General features: G+C 48.6%; 1 protein-coding gene across 4 annotated transcripts; it reads right to left on the reverse strand.

Moving 5' to 3' along the window:
* Positions 1-344: 344 nt before the first annotated feature.
* On the reverse strand, positions 345-17,442 carry PAX6 (paired box 6). Of its 4 annotated transcripts, none has more exons than XM_023508191.1 (11): positions 17,364-17,442; positions 16,937-16,997; positions 13,332-13,462; positions 12,180-12,395; positions 11,295-11,460; positions 5,480-5,638; positions 4,903-4,985; positions 4,530-4,680; positions 4,313-4,428; positions 1,080-1,230; positions 345-430 (listed from the first exon to the last, which is right to left on the reverse strand). In XM_023508191.1, exons 2-11 carry the CDS (start codon positions 16,944-16,946, stop codon positions 345-347), a joined length of 1,269 nt encoding a protein of 422 aa, XP_023363959.1. In that variant the 5' UTR covers positions 16,947-16,997; positions 17,364-17,442. The 4 variants fall into 4 exon arrangements, with proteins under 4 accessions (XP_023363959.1, XP_012658896.1, XP_023363978.1 ...); XM_012803442.1 differs by lacking the exon at positions 17,364-17,442 and adding an exon at positions 12,490-12,531 and having other exon boundaries at positions 16,937-16,946; XM_023508210.1 differs by lacking the exon at positions 17,364-17,442 and having other exon boundaries at positions 12,381-12,395; positions 16,937-16,946.
* Between the last annotated feature and the right edge of the window lie 5,235 nt (positions 17,443-22,677).

Genomic DNA, 22,677 nt, shown 5'->3' on the forward strand with positions numbered 1-22,677 from the left:
AAAAACAACTTCATGACCAACATAGATCAAACATCCATCCAGTCTACGTTGTTCTTTTTTTCATTATAACATACAAATGCCCATTTACAAATAATACACCAAAATGAATAAAAGTTTGGATACCAAAATGAAGATTTGTTCCAACTGATATTGTGCCTTCTGTGTACAAAGGTCCTTGTTTCAAGTCCATTCCCCAGTGGTGCAATACAGGACACAGTTGTAGAACTGAAGTGCTTCTAATAGCCATTTTCTTTCCTTCCTGAATGCCCAACTGTTGTGTCCACATAGTCACTGACTGAATTAACACCATATTTCCTTTCCTTTTCTTTTTTTTTTTTCTTTTTTTACTGTAATCTTGGCCAATATTGAGACATATCAGGTTCACTTCCGGGAACTTGAACTGGAACTGACACACCAGGGGAAATGAGTCCTAGAAAGTGGATGAAAGAAATAGCTATGTAGATATTCCCTTCAAGAGATGGGCATGGAATATGAATTCATAAGTCTTTTAAAATCTCTGATACTTTCTAAGTTTTTTAATGTATTAAAAAACATCTTAACTGTTACCAAAAAAAGCAGTTTCAGAAACTAGACAAGTTTATACATACCCCTCACCCAAAATAAAATTTTAAAAACTCTCTATTTGTTTGCATGCTTGGAACTTCAGCAATAAAGCTCTCTCTGGAAAACCAGCTTGGTACTTCTGCAGGTGCAATGGAAGGCATGTAGGGGCTGGGAAGGTGAAATGTCTTTGAAGGAGCACTCACTGCACACCTTAGCCCCCACTGCTGTGCTAATAATCTGCCCTATGAAAACCTACAGTCTCAGGCCTTGTCTACATGCACAGCATTTGTGAACAAATTCAGGAAAAACAACTTTGTTTGTTGTCTGTATGGTGTCAAGTTACTAACTAGCTTAATTGAATTTCCCTTTTCAATTAGTTTTTTCCAGAGATGAGGGCAGCAAAGAGTTAAGCACACCCTGGGTTCCAGGCTAGGAGGTTCCTTTTTGAAGAGAGATCACCTGGCAGAAGAAGCTCTGTGTGTAGCCTGTGTGCAGCCTGCAGAACAGTGGCTCACCTGTTGAAGTGGTGCCCGAGGTGCCCATTGGCTGACTGTTCATGTGTGTCTGCATATGTGGGGGGGTGTAGGTGTCATAACTCCGCCCATTCACCGAAGGGCTGGTGGGCAGCATGCAGGAGTACGATGAGGTCTGGCTGGGGACTGGGGGCTGTGAGGAGAAAGGCAAACCTGTGGTTACTGAGAAGCAAGTCACACAGCCCTATCTCCAAGGCTCCCTCCTCCCCAGGAACTCTACCAATAAGTCTTATCATTAAGAATGCCTTCATGTTAAGTATTGGAATTCCATATGATAAATCTATGATGGGGACTCCAACTTATCCCTTCCATTGGCCATTAGAGCAAACTTGTCAGCACATCAAACTTGTAAGGCACTGTGAATTCAAACAAAAGTTGGCACTATCCATAAAGCTAGAGGACTTTTGTCCATTTTCATCTCTAACCTCTGCTGGCTCTTTAAAGAACCTACAGCATAAGCACCTCCATTAAAGCACACCTCCCCTCCTACAGATCTGGGTCTATCTAGAGCCCTGAGACCCTCCAAATCCCATATTTCAAGGTTTAGGGCAGAGAACAGTGGGTAGAGCTCTCAGTAAATTGTGGTTTAAGGATCTCAGGAACCTTTCACAGCTAGACACCTGAGATTGAAGATACATTGAAGAGGCAGATCCATAATGATCTCAGGTAAAAAATGGCCAGAAGTGTTAGTAACTACAACCCAACCCCATCCTGAGAATTAACTGTGACCTCCTATGAGACCCAAAAACCCAAGCTCGGTTTAACCATAAAATTCTGTTGCTACCCTCTAAGCGTTCAGACCCGTAGAGACAAACCTTTCTCTTAACTAAGAAATATGCAAAGCTGCAACAAAACTTCTCATGAGCTCTCATGGAGCAATACCATGGCAACAAACATGGGATGAATTAACAGAAGCATAAAGTTAGGAGCACCCAAGATCATAGTACAGTGTACTACACTTCTCTGCAAACTGGAGAAATGTTTAACATTCCAAGATCCACATTCTCAGAGAAAGTGACACAGCAGAGAAGATTCAAAGGAAGATATTTACCCTTTATGAGATGGTTTGGGGCCAGTTGCAGTGGCCACACCTGTAATCCTAGCACTCTGGGAGGCCAGGGTAGGTAGATTGCTTGAGCTCATGAGTTCAAGACCAGCCTGAGCTAGAGCGAGACCGCGTCTCTACTAAAAATGGAAAAACTAGCCAGCATTGTGGCTGGTGCCTATAGTTCCAGCTACTCTGGAGGCTGAGGCAAGAAAGATCACTTACGCCCAAGAGTTTGAGGTTGCTGTGAGCTATATGACACCTTGACACTCTACCCAGGGTCAACAGAGTGAGACACTGTCATAAATAAATAAATAAATAGATAAAATGGTTTTGAAGACTGAAGATTTTGTTCAACAGAATGAATAGATGGTCAAATAGACTGGTCCATCTACACCAAAATTCAAAGAGTACTTTCCTCTGAACAGTAAAATTATTAATCATTTTTTTCTTTATGCTTTATTAATGCATATGCTTTTTGAATTATGTAAGACCTGTAATTTTTGGAAGTCTGTGTTTTCCCCAACACCACTGTGTATTTGGAAACAACTCTAACAGAATAGCAGTAACACATTTTGCTGTCTTCTTAAAAACTTGGGTATTGCTGCACTATATGAAACTGAACAAGATACTGTGGCCTTATTAAAGTCAGATGATGACTGCCAACATTAAGTTCAAAGAGGCAAACAAGCCTTGAGGGCCCTGTCAGAATTTCAGCTTGCATTTGTTTCTAATTCCTGCAATCACTTCCTCTAGGCAAACTGACTTCTGGAAAATTCCAAGGCAGTTATAGCAACACCAACTAATGGGCTATTAATCCCTTAATTTACATCAATTGCACTATCGCCATTAATATCCAGATACAATAAAAATAAACATGTGAATAATTCCTCTGAACTTGCTTATCTAGCTGCTCCTATATTAGTCTAAAGACCGAGAAACATTTATTTTGCTGTAATTTGGATTTGAAATCCAGCAAAAGCTGTTCAGTGGAGAATAAACAATCTGTGTAACCCCAGAACTGCTTCCAGCAGAGGCACATGCTGGCCAATCTCACACCATCCGACATCTCTAATTGTTGCACAAACAGGAATCCCAGGAAAACCAATGTGGAAGGCCCATCAGAAGAAGGATTTTTTTTTTTTCCCAACAAGAACTCATCCAGTAACAAAAGGTCTAACACACCCCACCTGCCTTATACCTGCCTTATACATCCTTATATCATAAAGGATGAACCTAACACAGAGCCTTACAATGTAGGGCCTAACAGACATTTCAGACAGAATTAAGAGAAGAGGCAGGTTATTATACCCAGTGAATAACATCAGGCTTCCCAGGCATGGAGAAAGACCACAAACTCATTACACCAGGCGTCCTCCAACTACAGCCCACAGGCCACATGCGGCCCGCCGAGGACATTTATCCGGCCTGCCAGGTGTTTTTGCCACGGCTGCCTGTCTCGCTTAGCAGCCAACTCATCCCAGGGCCGGCAGTCCAACCCTCCAATGGTCTGAGGGACAGTGAACTGGCCCCCTGTTTAAAAAGTTTGAGGACCCTTGCATTACACAATTCACACCAAAGACACACTAAATTTCCAGCAAATTCCTTCTATGCCTTTTGTTATTGTAAGACACAGAGAGAAAACTAGCTTTCCTACTAGACTAAATATATCTTACTATGTAAAAATCCCATATCTGATCCTTTTTTTCTTCCTCATTAGTTTATCATATATACCCTGAATAATTCCCCCAAAGCATATAGATTATTAATTTATTAATATGAACATATTTAATATAAACTCAAATTTAAAAATACTAACTTCTTACCATCTCACAAGGTATCAGCATTATTTCTACTTTCTGGTACAAGTTTCACTGCTCCCCAAAACACAACCCAGCACCACCCAACATGGTCAAGCTAACGTTATGGTAAAAGGCTGATTAACTTGACTGAAGGGGTCAGGATTTTTTTTTTTTTAAGAGTGTGGATGAATGAGTCAATCAATTAAAACACATTTGATTGACTATCTCAGACTTGACTGGTCAGGCCAATCACTACAGTGCAAAAGGCTCCCAAGAGTGCAGAAGTAGCCAGTGAGGTCTGCAGACCCCAACCTATCCCTGGCTTCTTGGGGGCACCGGTTCCGCAGGCAGCCGCCAGCCTCACTTACTTGCATAGGCAGGTTATTTGCCATGGTGAAGCTGGGCATGGGCGGCAGAGCACTGTATGTGTTGGTGAGGGCTGTGTCTGTTCGGCCCAACATGGAGCCAGATGTGAAAGAGGAAACTGGAGAGAAAGAGAAAAATGACGGATAGTCATGGTGAGAGTCAGAGCCCAGAGCAAACAGGTTTAAACAACTTATTAACAGTATTAGTATTTCAGATTACCAGGTGTGGTGGGTTGTGGGATTGGTTGGTAGACACTGGTGCTGAAACTACTGCTGATAGGAATATGACTAGGTGTGTTGCTGGCCTGTCTTCTCTGATTCCTCAGTTTTTCTTCTCTTCTCCATTTGGCCCTTCGATTAGAAAACCATACCTAGGAAGCAGACAGAACAGATTAGCACTATGCCAACCCAAGCCCATCCCCAGCCCAGCTCTTCCATTGCCGCCCTCCCTACCTCCACGGCAGCAGATTACTTAGCAGACTGAACCTGTTACTATTTATATAAAATAATGTTACCCTTTAGAAGCACCTTTGTGTCTTGGAAAGGCAAATGGTATGAACCACAAAGCATGACACCACACAGTCCCTGGGTACCTGTATTCTTGCTTCAGGTAGATCTATTTTGGCTGCTAGTCTTTCTCGGGCAAACACATCTGGATAATGGGTTCTCTCAAACTCTGAAAGAGTAAGTTGATTTCCTATATTGTGAGAAAACTACGCAAAATATATTGACCAAGCTCTGGATCAAGCTGGTTCCCACCTCTCCACTCCCATCACCCCCAATCAATTCCCCTTAAAATCTTTTGGCTATTAGTTTTGACTATACTTGAAAGAACTTTCCCACCAGAACCAAGAACCAAGTTAAATTTTCTCTGGAATGACATTCAATGACCCATCAATGACCTGAAATAGCCAAATCATCATTTTTCTCTTATATGTTAGACTTCTAGTCTTTGAATTACTGGAACATGAAAAGAAGAAAGAAAACACACACACACACACACACACACACACACACTGAAAAGATGCCCAGAGAAAATAAAAAGACAGGAAGAAAAAAGAAACCTTTTCAGTCCTCTATGCAAAGGGCCTGGCTAAATTTAGCTCTTTGTACTAAAGATGTGGCATTTACTTTGATTTACGGCTTCTCTGCTTTAAAAAACTCTATCACCTTTCTCCAGGGCCTCAATTTGCTCTTGGGTAAAGGATGTTCTATTTCTCTGCAGCTTCCGCTTCAGCTGAAGTCGCATTTGAGCCTCATCTGAATCTTCTCCATTGGAGCTGATGGAGTTGGTATTCTCTCCCCCTCCTTCCTGTTGCTGGCAGCCATCTGAAACAAAAAGAATAGGATGGTAAGAGAAGATTTGGAATGACTTGTAGCCTCCAAAAGGGATGTGGTATAGTCTTAAAAACTCCAACAACAGTATATTCTGACAGTTTCACCAAAACATTCTCAAGGTAACTAAGTGTCAATCTTTTTTCAATTAAGAGACATTTATGACATTAGTTATGTGGTCAACATTTTTTTCTCTGTATTTTTATCAAGATGAGTCTTTACAGTACACACACTTTGGCATTTCTTTGACAAAAGAAGCACTGAAGTTTCCAATTAAAATGATCTTCCCTAAGTAACCCTAAAGCCCCCCAAACCCCGCTCAGTTCCCTTTCCCTACAGAACGTATTTACCTATGGCTGTGTTGGGAAAATAGAAGAGTGATGTTCAAGATTTCAGTTGATCTATAATCAGTAATTCCTATCTAATCAATTAGATGTTGATAGGTTTGTAGAAAATGCTATTAAGAAACCAAACCAAGCTTGTAATCTTTTTAAAAAAATATTTATCTAGTTTTTATTTGAATTCTGCACAGTCAATTTCATTTTAAAGGTTGTGAATTTAGAAGTGCTTGCATTGTTCTGCAGTTTTATTCAACTATTGTATGAGTGCGCTTCGCCTTGACACCTATTACGAGCACAGCTGTAATTATATCATCACCAAGAACAGGCTATAATTGCTGAAAATGGAATTTTATATTTAGATAAAAGGACTGTCCATTCTTTGTAATGTGTTGCACCAGAGAAAAGTAAGATTTCTTTTAAATTTTTAACGTGTAATTTTAAAAAAGAAATAGTAGAGAGTTCACTAACTAGCTAAATATGCTATGCTGCAGCTGAATCTTTGGCATATCATTTAAGTGGTACATTTTTAATTAGGGCATTTCCACCACTTTTAATGTAATTTCTATCATTAAACAGGGGAAAGTTTTATTGTTTTCCCTTGCTGCTTGGAGGGCAAGATGTGCTCTTTAGCTAGCTGTCTCTAATCTCTTGCACCTTGCCTATGAGGCCAAAGCCTGTGGGAAGGGAAGGACTCAGGCCCCAACTGGGTGTCCAGGGCTACTGCCGGCTGAGTCCTAGGCCTTCAGTCCTAAGGCTCCCAAGGGATATCAGCAGGGCTGCTGAACTCCTTATCCTGGAAACCTGGCCAGTTGCTGGGGGAGGGGTCACTAAGAATGCCTTGGTGGGAATCGACTTGGCTAGGAATATCATTTATAACCGGGAGACAATAGCCAGTGCCTTCAAAGAGTTCAGGGAATTGTGACAGGATCTAGTGGGATCTTTTCAGGAACTTTGAAATGTTTTAAAACCCCAACTTTCTCCCGCATTTAAACAGGCGGATTCATCGGCACTGGCCACCATATGGGCCCTTGGAGATCTATTGAGATGACCACCAACACTTGAATAGCGAGGGGCTGCTTTTCAGCGCTGCACAATGCCCTGTGAGTAAGGGAAACTATTAAACTCCTGGGGCAGGAGCGTTGGCAAACTTTCGTGGGCAGAATTTTGAGGCTACAATGAGCGCGGACAACAAAAGGATTCTCTTGAGGCGTGCAGCGGGCCACATTGTGTTACAAGAAGCCCAGTCAACAGACTTTTCAGTGAAGTGTGTTAACCCCTCTGCTCTGCTATCATTAATCACTGTCCAAAGAGCAGGCGCCTCAGTGCTATTTAGGGCGCTTGGCTGGGGGGCTGGAGGGTGGATGGGGGGCCAGGGTAGGGGGTAGGGAGGAGGTAGGGAGGGTGGATGGGGATGAGGCCCGGTGTGTATGTGGTGGGGGGAGGCAGGATGGAGACTTGTATTGGGGGTGGGGGAGGGAAATGGGACCAATGATGGGAGGGAGGAGGGAGAAAGTAGGCTCAAAAGAGACAGAGGCCAGGAAGGTGGGGGGTAGGGGAGGGTTACTTTGCTGAGGCAGACACACTCACAACTCAGGACTCACGTGGGCAGGCACAAGTGTCTGTGCTGATTCACTGCTTCAAGTTTCTGAGTGACTTCTCAGAATGTTTTTCAAGGGAAGAAATGAAGGGCTGCCCCCCTCCTTATTTGGGGTTTTGGTGAACCAGGTAGACTAGAAAGGTTGACCATTTTTTGTCAACCAGAAAAGCCAGTGGGTTTTTGCTTTTGGAAAATACAAAACTCTGGGCACCTCAGGAATTTAGGGTGGGGGGGGTCCCTGAGGAAAACACAGTCCCTATCTCCCCAGATCGTCACTCATGCCCCTGCTTTCCAGGAGGTGCCACCCCCAGTCCCTTTTCTGGTTCATTCAGTCTTGCCAATTAAACAAAGCTGCCTAGGTCTCCCTCAAAAGACCCCCTGCAGACAGCATTCTCTGCTCTCCTTTGCCTCTTTTGTCATTTTCCTAATTTTAAAAACACCGGAGATTCATAATCATATTCATTCTCATTCTCTCTCTCTCTCTCTCTCTCTCTCACACACACACACACACACACACACACAGTGTCTTACACATATGCGCATCATTTGATAACGACCCAGAACTGGCATTTAAAAGGAGAAAAGCCAATAGGAAAATTTTTTTTAAGCTTTTAAATCTTAAAAAAAAAAAAATAAGGTGGAATTAGAGACCAGTATGAAGAAACCCATGACTGCAGGACCCCCTCCACTACTTGACCCCTCAGTACAAGCTGCACCCTTGAAAGTTTGCTTAGTACTTTAAAAGTAGCAACAGTTTGCAGCCAGGCGGAGACCAAACGGTCACTCTTAGATTTGGCACTTTTTTTTTTTTTCATTTAGAGGCTTTACCTTAAAGCTTTTAACAAAATAAAACAAGAAGCTGGAACTCAAATTCCCCACATGATAAACCTAAGTGGTAGACAATTAAGATATCTTCTTTAAAAGGCGCCCCCTCAGAGGCTCCCAAAGAAGGTCCCTTCAATGGGTGCCGTCTACCTTCTAGCCTAATCCGTAAGAAGGCGAGTGAAAGCGCCTCCCATTATCCCAACCCCAGGACCATCTGACGCTGGGGATAGGATTTGTTTCCTGGAAGAAGGAGAAGAGAGAGAGAAGAAAAAAAAAAATAAAGACGCTGGGAAATAAAATCATTCCTTAGTTTCTTAGTGTCTTAATCAGTGAGGCGGAAAACAAGCAAGAAAAGATAGCAACCCGGTTGCGGCACCTTTTCAGCTTTGGAGCGCAGATCAAAACATTGTAGCATCTGTTGAAAAAGAGACTGACTAAATCCTATAGAGGGCCCGGGTATTGTGGGGGCTGGGGGTGGGGTGAGGGAAGGAGATAAGAAAAAGTGTCTCCGTGATCCCTAAAACCACCAAATCGCTGGAGAATTGGGTCTGGATAGAGTTGTCTCTTGTTGTTGTCAGCCCACGTCCTCACGATTTTATTCACCGCCGCACGGCGTTGATCAGATGGAAACCATATTTGTCTCCCTCTGAGACCTAACCTCGCCTTATGCTTTTGGAGTAATGGACTTTTTAAAACCCAAGAATGGCTTCTAGGGCTGGGAAAGGGAGCCTGAGCGGGAGGGGGGGGCTCCTCTTAGCGCCAAAACGCCTGAGGATTCCCCGGATCGTGAGCGGAAGCTCGCCGCCACGCCAGGGCAAAGAGAGCTGGGTTTGCGCCACGTGTCCTGGCGACGGGTTGTGCACCTGGGGGAGGACGTGCAAGACTAGGGGGCTTAGAGGGGGAATTGGCAAATGACCCACAATTTTCTAGCAACTATACACGTTAAAGTTAAAAGTTCCTGAACTAGCGCCACCTCTGGCCTCAACCTTCGTTACCCAGCGCCTCGAAGGTTAGACTCTCGCTTCTTGTCCTCAAACTGACTGGGACGAAAATTTGCCCTAATCGGGCGCCACCTCTGGTGGAAGCTGCGGCCCTCCGTTTCTGTCCCCCCTCCAGGATTGGGAGGGGGTGTCCCTCCCCTGCGCCCCCACGCAAACGTGAGCCTCCCACCGAGGAGGTCCGGGGATGGAAGCTCTGGGCTCAGCTCAGTCTCCCTGTCCTCCAGCCCTGGGCCACTATGCCCTGAGTCCCTCCCCAAGACTCACTGGACTAAGACTGCCAGACTCTTGAGGGAGGGGTCACCAAGACTCAAGATTGCTGGGGACGCTCGGGAGTGCGAAGTTCGGTTGTCATTTGGGTGTGTCCAGTGTGTAGCACGTGGGAATCCTACAGTTTCAAAGGTCAGAAAGGGGTAGGGTTGGCTACCCTCAGATGAGTCAGTCGCTAGTCCAGGAGAAGTGGGCGCTGGCCTGGGCCTAGGCGCCGGCTGCGCTCCCGGAGGCCGGGGTTCGGGGCCTTGCGGGCGGGGTCGCTCAGGGGAGCCTGGGCCCTGCGCGGCAGGAGGCCTCGGCCGGCAGAGTGGCCGCGCTGGGAAACAAGAAGCGAGCGCTTTGCTCCCTATCTTCCCAGTGTCCGTCCTATATTGTTTTCTGCTCTTAAAACTGACATGTCTAATTGGCAATTGGTGCCGAATCGTGTCCAGAGGTCTCTTGTGGAACATTTCTACAGCTGTCTCCTTCAACTAGACGCTTATTCATGTCGCCTTAATGAGAAACAAAACGTTCTCTAATGAGCAATTACAGAGCGACAGGATTGTTCCCATAACAAATTCTTGCGAGTGACAGAAGCATCCTTTGTACCAGATATTTCGCATACTGTTACCGATTTTCCCTTCCCTAACCCAACTCCATGGAGGCGCCGGGCATCCGGAGCTGGTCGGAGAGAGCACAGCGCGCGGGCAGCCTCATCGCTGTCCCTGCGCAGCCGCCCCTGGCCTGGAGCCCCCAGGCCTGGTTGTGCACCCGGGAGTGAGAAGCCACGTCCCATTATCCCGCATATTATCTCCTTGTCACGAGGACAACAAATACCGATTAATCTTCGGAGTAAACTGTTTCCTATTCTTGACCAAGCTCGGTGTGCTCGTAGAAGGGGAGCCAACTGACGCCCCCTCCCCCACTTGCTCCTGTTCCTCCATCCCTTTGCAGGGAACCTGGGGGTCCAGGGTCTGTCTTGCCTCCTAACCGCTGAGTCGCCCCCTGCAGTCCTGCTCACAATATCCTCACCCCACCACTTCTACCTAGTCGCCACCCAGGGAGAGTGTAGACTGAGGGCCCAGAGGTGTGAAAGGGGCAAGGAAGGGGCACGGATGGTGGGGTTGTTTTAGTTGGGAGACCACCACTTGCCATACCCCATTCTCCACTGGCATCTGGCTGCTCACCCCCTTGGATGCACCCTACCCTACTCATAGTCACATAATTTGTCATTATTGCAAAAAGCAAAACGATACAATTATGTTTACCTTGCAGTCTGTCAGTGTGTTAACTTGTCACACTTCTACTGCAAGGGGCCTCTCCCTGCATTTTAATGTCAAATTTCAATGGTGCACCGCCAGGCTTGCTCTTACACGTGCACACATCCTGCCCCCTACATACACCAGCCATGTTCATACTACTTTTGGCATGCACAATCCTCACATTCCCGGGTCAACAAGATGGTTCAGCAACACCTACATACAGTGTAAATGATGTGTCCCAGGACCTCAAATGCAGTTTCCCCTACTATATTCCCCAAGCATAGAAAACCAAAGAAAGAAAAGTGTGGGGCAGGAGAGGATAGGCAGGCGGGCTTCCTATAAGAAGAGTTGAGACTGTTGCCACTTGGGTTTTACCTTGCGTAGGTTGCCCTGGTACCGAAGTCCCCGGATACCAACCCGGACGGGTGCCCCAGCTTCCGGTCTGTCCATTCAACATCCTTAGTTTATCATACATGCCGTCTGCGCCCATCTGTTGCTTTTCGCTAGCCAGGTTGCGAAGAACTCTGTTTATTGATGACACCTGCAAATGGAACCAAAATTAAACCAAATGGTAGCGTCTCCGGAAGACACAGTCACCCATCTCAGCTCATCCAATGCCTTAAAAAACAATCCTCACTATATTAAAAAGCTTGGGACAGTGAGTGCATTTGCAGATACACTGTGGAAAAAAATGACAGCCATCACTTTGGGCATGAAAATTGAGCTGGGTAGAGATCTGGGCCAAAGGGAGTCCTTCACTGTTGCTTGGTATCTGTGGTGACCTAACTCACATAGGTGCTTTGCTTTGTTAACTGACTTCCCGAAAAAAGCTTTAGAGGTGGTGTAGAGCTTGCTTTCATTTTTATTTGCTTTATATTACAGCGGAAATGGGTGTGTGACACCTGAAAGAAGATTCAGGCAGGTGGATTTGGAGCAAGTTAGAATCTGGTTTTCATTTTCATTTTCCTTCCTGATTCATGTGCCTTTCCCCAGGTGCCTCTGCCCTCTGTTTTGCAGCATGCAAATGAGGTGAATAACTTCCCACACTTGACTCCCATTTTCCAGACAGTAACAAAAAGAAAAAAAAAAGGTCAGGGCATTCCTCTCAATACCCCCAGGTACAAAGGAGACAAATGAGGAGTAGGCAGGGAACAGAGACAGAGATGCACTTGGAAAGAGCAGAGTGGGAGGAGGTAAAGAAGGTGGTAAAGAGAGCATGGAGCTTAGGGCAGGGAGGGCGAATGTTCTCAATAAACTTACACTTGGTATGTTATCGTTGGTACAGACCCCCTCGGACAGTAATCTGTCTCGGATTTCCCAAGCAAAGATGGACGGGCACTCCCGCTTATACTGGGCTATTTTGCTTACAACTTCTGGAGTCGCTACTCTCGGTTTACTACCACCGATTGCCCTGGGTCTGATGGAGCCAGTCTCGTAATACCTGCCCAGAATTTTACTCACACATCCGTTGGACACCTGCATAGGGGAAGTGGACAAAAAACCACATTATTAATAATTTCAAGACAAAAATAAAATTGTTTAAGTATGCATTAAACAATGACAAGCTTACGTTTTGATTGTCCAGCACTTGGACTTTTGCATCTGCATGGGTCTATAACACAAAAATATACCTTCAATGGTACGAGAACTTACTGTAGAGAGCTTTTTTCTTAAAATTACATTTGTAGCCCTAAAAACTACAAATATGATACTTTCAAACAGTTTGAACTAAAAAAACGAATTTAAAAGCTGTTTTATTTTAAAAAAATACTTTTCCTTAAATACTGCCTGAAGATGCATCAAAACGAAGTCAGATTATTTTTTTTGTGCTGACCTTGCTTAAAGTGGTGTTATGTTTTAAAGAGCAAAGGGGGAAAATAAACTCAATTTTAACTTCTTTTTCCTTAAAAAAGTGCCCAATTGAGTAAATGTGAGTTAGGGAGGGGTAAATAGCAGTTGCCTTTGAAAATCAATATATATTCTTCATGAATATGAAGAACGCAAACAAATATCTAAAAATCTGGGGTAACCATGGGATAGGGGAGAGCAGAATGAAATTGTGACGGTTTATATAACTCAGCTCATTACAGTTCATAAACTATTACCAGAATGTCTTTACCAAATGAAAAGACAACAGTATTTTCAATTCCCTTTTTTTTTTTTTTTTTTTTTTTGCTTAAGCAGATGAGTTATCTTATATAACTGACCCAGGTTGAAACAGATTGGGAAGGGTGGCGGAAGGAAAAGGGAAAGCGGGAAGGCAGGGGAGTAGGGTGGGGATTGGGAACTGAGGACTGGGGTGGGTGAGGGTGGGGGTCCATAATTAGCAGCGTTTACAGTAAGAAATGAAGAGAGGGCGTTGAGAGTGGAGGGCCGCGGGGGCGGCGAGTGGGGCGGCGCCGGGAGGATCACCTGCAGAATTCGGGAAATGTCGCACGGCCGGGCCCCGCTGTGAGCTAGCTCTACAATCTTCTGCCGGGTGGAGTCCGGCAGTGGCCGCCCGTTGACAAAGACACCACCGAGCTGATTCACTCCGCTGTGACCTGAGGAAAGGGAGAGTAGAGGAAAGGAGAGGAGAGCAGAGCAGAGTGAGGAGGGAGAAGAGGAGGAAGAGGAAAGGGAAAGAAGAGGAAGAGGAGGAGGAGACAACCGCAATGCATCCTCAGCCCTCTGCCAACCCATGCCAACCTCGGGGATCAGGTCCCTGCAATCGATCAAAACACGACAATGGGACCACCAGCCACGCAGGGCATCAGGCAGTCCAGCCCCAAACACAGTGGTGCTCCTGCCCTCTGGACTGCAGAAGCACCTTGGAGTCAGACTCCTAACAACCAACAAGCACCACGTCCCTCATTACCACCATCGCCCAAGCAGTGCCCTCCAGCCCGCTGCCCCTCTCCATCAACACTCCAGAACCCACCGAGTGCAAACAACCGGCTCTAAAAACCTCCTCACAAAGATCTCCTTTGAGTGTCACCGAAAACCATGACTTCCACAGAACCCACACTGAGGCTCCAAGGTCTCTGCGGTGTTGCAAGAGTGATAAGCGAATCCTACAGCCCTTTAATGCTCCCTGGACGCTCAAATCAGAAATGTTTGCGTCACAATCCAAACTCTGGCGAAGGCCCCGCACAAACACCAGGTTTGGGTTAGTTTTGTTTTGTTTTAATAGAAGAAAGGAAGGGAAAGGAGTAGAGAAGAACCAGAGCAGCCAATCTGTGGCTAGGGAACCCCAGTCCGGGTTTCCGCACCTCCGCTGTAGAAGTTGAAGAGTCAGCCCCGGCTCGGCTTCAGTCACAGAGGAGTCCGGCTGCCGCAAGGGAGGCCGAGAGCTGGACTCTGTCCGCTCCGGTCACTGCTCGCTTTACTTCCGCCACTGAACTCCGCCCTCCCCTCAACCAAGGACAGATATTAGCAAAAATAAAAAGCAGGAAAGAAAAACAAAAGACCACATTACAGTGTCCCCCATCCCTCCTTTATCTTGGTATCTCACAACCTCATCCCATTGTCCCATCTTAGAGAATAGGGAGAGGGAGTTAGCACCTCTCTGCAGCCCCCTCCCCGAAAACCACAGGCACTCAAATAAAGCCAATCGCCAATTTCCACTTCCTTAAAAATCTCCAACCTGCAGCCCCGACTCTAGAGAGCAGCCCTCCCCGGAGAAGACGTGGCTCCCTGCTCGGCAGTTCACTCCTCTCCTCTCTTCTCCTTGGAGCCTCCTGATAAATTGACTCCAGGAGCCTGAGCTTCTTAGCAATAAATAAGCTCCAAATATAGAAGAGGGGGGAAAATATGATGAGCCTCTCTGACATTTGTCTTTAAAATAAAACTAGCTGCACGTCAAGTTTGAGCTTAATTTCTGGAAATAGGCGGAAGTCGCTCCGGATCATGCATGGAAGGCTAATTGAAAAGATCAGTCGGGGCGCTTGTGGCAGCCTTGTCACTTTGTGACAGTGCTCCGCTCCGGGAAATTGCATCGTCACGACAAACGGGACCGTGATAAAACGACCCTTTCCGTCCCTATTTGTAGATCACTCAGACGAGATGGAACTGCACTCGTTTCCCCTTCTAGGGGAGCCGCGTTTTCAGGGTAGCCGAAGGCTTGAAGGTGGGGGGGCTCACCGAGGAGGGGGCATAGCCTCAACTCGATGAGAAGTGACAGGCGTTTGGGGGATCTGGGCTGTGGCCGGGCCCAGCGCAAGCGGGGACATTGCGGGGACACCACTTCTCCAGCAAAGCAAGGCCGGGCCCGCGCTTCCGGTTTCTCCCAAATTCCCTTTATTGCCTTCCTTTGCCTCCTAAGTTCCATCTAGCGCTCTGGCTACGGAATTTCATCTCTGGGCAAAAAGAGCCTTCCCAGAAAAAGAAAGGCTGTCCCAGAGAGAGACCGAGAGGCACTTTCCAAACTTCACGCACAGTCAGGGCAATTCCCAGTCTACGAATGCCAAGGCGTGTGAGGCCGCCTAAACCTAAACCTCTCTCCTGCCCCTATTGCAAAAAAATAACACCACGACTGCCACCTCCCCAGCTAAGGCTGGCGGGTGCTCGCCCAGGAGACGCCAGGGCCAGGGAGCCTCTGCCAGCATCGAAATGGCAGCGAGGAGACGCAGCTCTAAATTCCCCTTCAGAGGTTAAGCCTCAATCATTGTGTCCCTTCCCTAGGGACGGCTGGCGTTCTCGCCCAGTGGCGATGATTATGCGCCTAGAATTCGACCGCGAAGCCTCTAATAGGAAAACATATGGTGTCAATTTGGATGCTCTGCGCCTCGCGCACACACGGGAGCTGGCGGCACAAAGCCCTGCGGGCCGGCCTGCGACCCCGCGCCCCTCGGGGCCTCCAGCCAGGCCACAGCGGCAAACACTCTGCACTGCGCGCCCTGCCCGGTGCCCACCCGACAGAGCCTGCGGCTGGGGAGTTTGCACTCCAGGGCCCCAGCCGCTGGGGTTGGTTCTGTACAACTACCGCCACAAAGCTCTCCACCTCTGTGCACTTTCGGGAGCTTCGCGCCTGCCAGCCCCAGAGGCGCCAGGGGGCGACCAGCGTTTCCAGAACAGATGGATAAGGCGCTGAGAACCCTCTTAAGTCTTAATGGTTCGGCAAGGGCAGGTTGCCGGAAGACCTAGGCCTTTCCATATACTGAGTACAGTAGAGCACTGAAGCCCTGTGCCTCAACCCAGGCCTAGTTTCACCGGGCCTCCAGGCTTCCAGGCCCGAGCTCTAAACTAGCCCTGCCACATACCAGCACCCACTGGCCAAGCAGGAAGGTAGGAAGGTGGGGGGGGGCCCTAGGGGTCTGGGCAGAGGACAGAAGGGAGACACAGACCCTTGGAATCAAAAACACCTGACCCTGAGGCGACCAGGATCCACGCAGTTGCAGCTGCCAGGGCAGGGTTTTTCCAGTTTCTAAACACGGCCCCCACCCTCTTCCCAGACCAGAAAACCCAACTCTGTAACAGCCCCACGGTGCAAGTTTGTGCCCCCACCCCGCTGCAGGCCTGGGTGCTCTGCTCCCTTTCCTTCTAGGCCAGTAGTAGGGGTGGGCAGGGGAGGAGCTGCCCTGAGACTGACTTGGGGAGGGAAGCCCCCCACCCCGCCCGGTCGGTGGAGACGTGCAGTCTTGGCTAAGCCCAAAGGGGCCTCCTTTTCCTCCCGCAACTAGAAGAAACCTTCGCCCCGCCCTGCTCAGCCCAGCCCCTCTCTCCGGGGTCAGAGCCCGGGCAGGGGCTGGGAGGGGGTGTGAGTTCCAGGATTGGGGAGGAGGGATAGGGCTTCTCTACCGCAGCTTGGAAAACTGCAGCAGGCTATTCCCTGCCCTTCCAGGATCCAGAACAGCAGAGTAAACGCCCTCCCCTCCTGGGCTGTAGTGCGCGGAGCAGGCGCAGCCGCAGGTTCCCCGGCCTCTTCCCTCCGGCAGGCGGCCTGGCCCAGTACAGCGCCGCGAGCCTCTGCGTACTCCTCTGACCCTCGGGTCCGCGCGCCCACAGCCCGAAGTCCAAGAAAGACCAGAGGCACTTACTGTTCTGCATGCTGGCGCTGGCTGGAGGCCGCGGGATCCCACGGGGCTCGAATATGGGGCTCTGTTATCAAGAAAATAGGGTTAATCCTGAGTTGTTGCATCAGGTAGGCCTAAATTCCCAGCCGATGAGGACCTGGGCCAGGACAGGAGAATCTCGCTTCTTTAGGAGTTGATCCACTCAACCACTTGGGGCGATCTGAGGGTCATCCTGCTCTGCCCTCCAGTGCATGCAAAATCTACCCTTTGGGTTTCGGATAAAATACTCCAATATTCCCAGTTTCCTCTAAATCCTTTAGTTTTTAAACCTACTGATGACTCAATTTTGAATTTTTTTTCTTCCATCTGAACTATAATGAAGAAGCATACTGAAATAGTTTGTTTTAACCCTTTCTGGTTTTGAACGAAAAGCAGCCACTGCAGAACTTGCCTGAAATCTGGGATGTCTGTCCACTCTTACAATAAAAGGCCTCACACATCTGCGCGCCCCTAGTTAAAGTCTTCCCCCTAAGACAAAACAGAAGGAGAGAAGGGCATGTCAAACTGTGGCTCAAAAGCATAGGTCCATGGGCTCTCTGGGCCCTGCTCTCAGGGTGAAAAAATCCATCTAGAGCTCGATCAAACTGCCGTAAACTCTAAAACCAGCATTACACCCACATTTCCAGAGAACTGTCCCACAGAAGTTCCCACCCTCTGGAAGAGCCTGCTTTGGTCTGTCTTGGGAGAATTGGTGAGTCTGATGAGTTGGGGAACCACAAGGCAAAAATATCAAGAACCAGGGAAAGGAAAAGGGAGAAATAGTGGAGAAAGGAGTAGAGGCCAAGAGCTGTGGAGAAGAGAGGAGACTTATACCTAAAGTGTGGAGGTGAGGGAAAGGGACCTCTGAATTTCATGGCTCCTAAGGGCACTGAATAGAGCAGTTTGGGAGGGATGGGGGTGCATACATACACCCTCCTTCCTTAAGTAATTTCACCACCTCTGTTGTCCCAAGATCCCCAGAACCCAGCTTTCTGGTTGCCCCTTTATCCTTCATTCCACCCTCCCCCCCCCAAAAAAAAAGAAAAGAAAACTTCCTAGTGGCCCCTTCTCCCTCTATTTCTCAGCTCTTCTGAGACTTTGAAAGTGGCAAGCCCAACTTTTCTCCCCAAACCTCACTTATCATAACTTCTCTTTTGGCTTTTAGATCTTCCCCTCCTTTACTGTACTGTGACACACGCTGTCTACCTCGCCTCACTGCTTTAAAAAGTATGAACAGGAGGGGGTGAGCGTGGTCGACAAAGCCTACAGACAGCAAACAATGGCTTCTATTCTCTGGCTTTCCTTAAATCCAAGGAGCAAACCCGAGTCTCCCTAACCAGCAACACAGTTACCAACCAAATGTACCAACCTCCTCCCAACTCATAAAGGGAACAGGGGGACACTCCTAGCTTCCTAAGTCCTGACCTAGTGCAGGTGTCCAAGGCTCACCCTCCACCTTCCCCTAAAAAGAAGGTTATTAGGAGAGCGGAGAAAATAGAAAAGTAATTTCTTGTTATAAATATCTTGAGATAATTGTGTTACTGGTGTGAGTTGTTAGGGGCTGTAAAAAAGATACAACAGCACGGTGGGGAGCTCAATTGGGAAGAGAGAGTTATAGTAAAGAGCCCATTCAAGAATTTTGTCCCCAAAAAAGGAGGCAAAATAATTACATAGTCACAGCATCATTTCTCCTCTATTTTTTAATGCATTATTTTCCTTGTTTTACCTATAGTGATTATTAATTTTGCCTGCCTGCAAGCAAAGAATTCCAAGAAGCACATTTTACTACTCCAGGCCATCCGTGGTGTAATTTTTAACAATGTGGCCTGGTAAATATTGGCCACATCAGAGGTCTACCTAGTTACCCCAAGCTGGGATAGCTCTCCAACACCTCCCTCCATTTCTCAGTCCCCCCAACCCTCCCTTCTTTCGCTCAGTTCCCTGTATCCACCAAGCCCCAACCAAGGCAGATACCTCAATTCCCTTGCAAAATGCCCCTCCACCAATTGTGGGACTCATAGTAATAGGTGGGGAAAAGGGGAGTAGAATTCCCCTGGGACGGGTAAAACTTCCTGAACTCCTCTCTGTAATCCATACTGTACTTAATCACAACTGAATAGCCCCATTTGTGCTGGTACCTTCTTGATGCCATTTTAAAAAATCCACTAGCTGATTCCAGAGAGGCCTAGCTGATTAATTTTCGAAGCAGCTGGGAAGGTGGTAGCATTTCAAATTCCAGTTCTGCTCCATTCCCACCCCCCTCTCAGCTAAGAAGCTATCTAATTACTTAAGTAATCCTTAACACTTAGTGCAAAAGCAACCCGGGAAGCAGGCATGTAGACACCCGGAAGCAGTCGTGTGGGCACAGAGAGGCCAGACCCCCAGGCCTCAGGCAGGCTGAGCCCCCCAGCTCAGCCTGAGGCTTTGTACAGCCTTGTCAGGCCCACAGACTCACATCCGGAACAGTCTTCAGACATTTTGGAGTCACCCTGGCCTTGGTCCACTAGACCACGGGGCCACTGCCCCTTTCCCTGTCCCCAACACAAGCCTCAGCTTTCAAATGCTGTTGTTATTTTAATTACTGAATTCTCAAAATCTCTCCCAAAACTTCTTAGCTGTGGTAAAGGAGAGAGCTCACTTTCTGTCCTCCCGGGTCCCTAGCCAAAGAGTAATTAGCAATTAAAATGACAAAAGTTTTACTCTTTAGAGCCAAATAAGATAACAACTAATCAAATTGCCTTCAGATGTTTGCAAAGGTCACCGGCTATAAAAAATGTAATGTCAACGGCAACAACTATTATTTCTCCTCAGTAAATTCACCAGCCTTTCAAGCTCTTTGCTTTTCATTTCATTTTCTTCTCCCAGACGCTTCTTAAACCTTACCAAGTTAGAGTTAAACATCTAAAATGGCTTAGGGAACTTGGGAGAGTGAGAGCAAAATAAAAAGAAAGAAAGAAAGAAACCACATTCACTTTGTTTTTAAACTTTCTAGAAATCACCCATGAGTGAAGGGCTGGGTTTTAGCACTAGAAAAAGAAAGCATTTCCACTTGAAATGCAACTCCATTTCCCCCAATTACACTTGCTAACATTCAGGGCTATTATGGCGCAGGGAGACTAAGAAAATCTGCACAAGGCAAGAAGCAACAACTTTATGAACTTTGAAAAGACACTTTTCCTCCTGGAGTCTTAGAATCGAAAGCTCTCAAATTACTCAGACTAATTAGCTGGGAGAGGATGTGATCAGACAACGGGGAAAGCCAATGCTTTCATATCGATTTATTTTTAAGACCTCACAAAGAGAAAAATCAAAGGACTGGGAGTTAAAAAAAAAAAAAAACCAAGAACAAGAACAAAAAACTGCAAACCACCTTTGCACCTAGAAACTTGTTGAAATGGCAACACCTGGTGAGACTTGGTCAGAAAAGACAAGGGAAGACACCCGCCGATCGCTGGGGGCCGAGGACAGGGAAGACCCCCAGCCTTCGTAGGGCTAGGGAGGGGAGGGTTTGGGGAAGCCCGGAGAGCAGAGAGTTTTCAAGTTCCGTGCTCTGCTCTCAAGTTAAGTTGGGGACAAGAGCCTGGGAGCTTGATGGAAGCTGACAGTCCTCCACCTCGGCTCTGCAGTTAGCTCGGAGCGCGCGTCCGACGCCTCGGCCTGGTGGCTTCCTTCCCCGCTCGCGCTCGCTCGCTCTTTCTCCCTGCCTTCAGTGTGTGGCTGCCTTGCCGACTGACTCTGCTCGGGCTGGTGGCGGCCGTGGTGTCCCCCTCGGCGCTCAAGTGCCAGCAGGCTCTTCTGAGCTGGAGCCCAGCGCGGCACAAAGCCCGAGGGCTGGCCGGCGGGCGGCGGCGCGGTGAGCCGGCTCCCTCGGCGCTCCCTCGGCGCGCCCGCTCTCTGGGCCCCGGGCTGGACAAAGCGGCTGGCGGCGGCTGGTCTCTGCGGCCGTTCCGAGGCCTTGGCCACCACAGAGCCTCCTCGTCCTCTCCTGCCGGCCGGCAGCATTTGGCAATGAGGAGCCCCGGAGCCGCGGCTGCAGCCGCGCCTGCAGCCTCGATTCTTCCCGCGAGCTCAGCCCGCGCTGGCGCTGGCGGCCGCCAGCTCCGAGCCCCGCGCGGCTCCCGCTCACCGGCCGTCGCCCTCCGACGCGGGCTTTCGCTGGAGGTAGAAAGTTTGGGCTCCTGCGTGGAAACTTCTCCAGCCCAACTCTCTCCGCGTAGCAGTGGGGGAGGGGACCGACGAGAGGGGAAGAAGGAAGGGGGGAGAAGGGGGAGACCTGCCTGAATATTGCCATAAAAATAAAGCGAGAAGATGCGGACTCACCTTTATGAGGCATCCTCTCTCGTTGTCAAAGCTTCTGTCAAGACTTTTGTTTTGTTTGGGTTTTTTTCTTTCTTTCTTTCTTTCTTTTTTTTGTTTGGCTGCTGTTGTTGCTTAAAGACCACAACGGTTTGAAATGACGGTGTTTTAAAGGAGTTGCTGGTGAGAGTTTTCTCCACGGACGTTGCTGGGTTGGTGTGTGAGAGCAATTCTCAGATCCCTGGGAAGGAGACAGAGATTGACAATAAAATGGGCTGTCAGCGGCTGGAGAGTGAGAGATAAAGAGTGTGGGTGAGGGAAGTGGCTGCAGCCAGCACACCTATGCTGATTGGTGATGGCTCAAGTGTGTTAATGTGTGTGTGCCGGCGCCCGGCCTCGCCTCCACCGCTCCTCACTGGCCCATTAGCGAAGCCTGACCTCTGTCATCATCCTCCAGCAAAACACTTCCTCCTGCGCCTGAACCAGAGCGGGAAATGAGGCCGAGCCACTGTTCGCTTTTCAAACCCACTAATCACTCCGCAACATGCAAATGCACCGCTCGCTCTCACACAAAATATTGCTTTATGCAAAGCAGCGCCGGGGCCTCGCGCCAGCCGATTGGATGCTCCCTCTCCCCGCCTGGTGCAATTGGTCCGTTTGTTTGAATATGAATACACTTGTTTTCGGCTCCGCCGGTGGGTCCCGGCTTCTCTCCTCGGCGCTGGGCCCCCGCGCCCGGGCTCTGGTGCTCGCCGACATCTCCCGGCTCTGCAAGCTCCGGGAGTCAGCGAGGCCCGCACTGCGGCCGCGAACTTGAGCGGTCGAATGAAGGCGTCTGGGCTGGGGGTCGTGCTCCCAAACCTGCGCGCGCCACCCCCCTCCCCAGCTGGGCGCAGGACTCCCAGCCCACGGAAGGAACAAGTTTCAGCGCTGTCCTTTCTTGCCAACTCCAGTGCAGCGTGGCCTGCCGCCCCGCCCACGCCCTCCCTACTCTCCCGCCCCTGCCCCATCTCCGCCTGGGCCCCAGGACTTGGAGCACAGCGGTGGCTGCACACTAGGCCACCTGGACCCTGGGAAGAAGAGGAAAGGGGCAGGAGCGTCACTGGGTCCCAGCAGCTCCACTCCGGCGTCGGAGGCCGCAGCGAAGCCTAGGCCGAGAGGAGGTCGCCGGGCCAAGAACCCGAGGCCAGCGGCCTTCCCAGGCCAGGCCTCCCGGGCCTGTCCATTCCCCCCACCACGCTCCCCCTGGTCCTTTCTTCTTTCCTCTCCTTTCGGAAGCCGCGGTGCGCAGCGGAGCGGAGGCAATGACCGAGCTGGAGAGGCCCGAGTAAACACGCCACTTACTTTGTGTACAGAGGGTTCTTGTGAAAAGCCCTGAAGAGTCCTCACCAAACACTCACCAACTTCTCCCACGTGCCATTTGTTGACTA

This window comes from Otolemur garnettii, unplaced genomic scaffold (assembly GCF_000181295.1).
Source record: "Otolemur garnettii isolate 467f Iridium unplaced genomic scaffold, OtoGar3 scaffold00001, whole genome shotgun sequence".
In the NCBI taxonomy this organism is placed as follows: domain Eukaryota; kingdom Metazoa; phylum Chordata; class Mammalia; order Primates; family Galagidae; genus Otolemur; species Otolemur garnettii.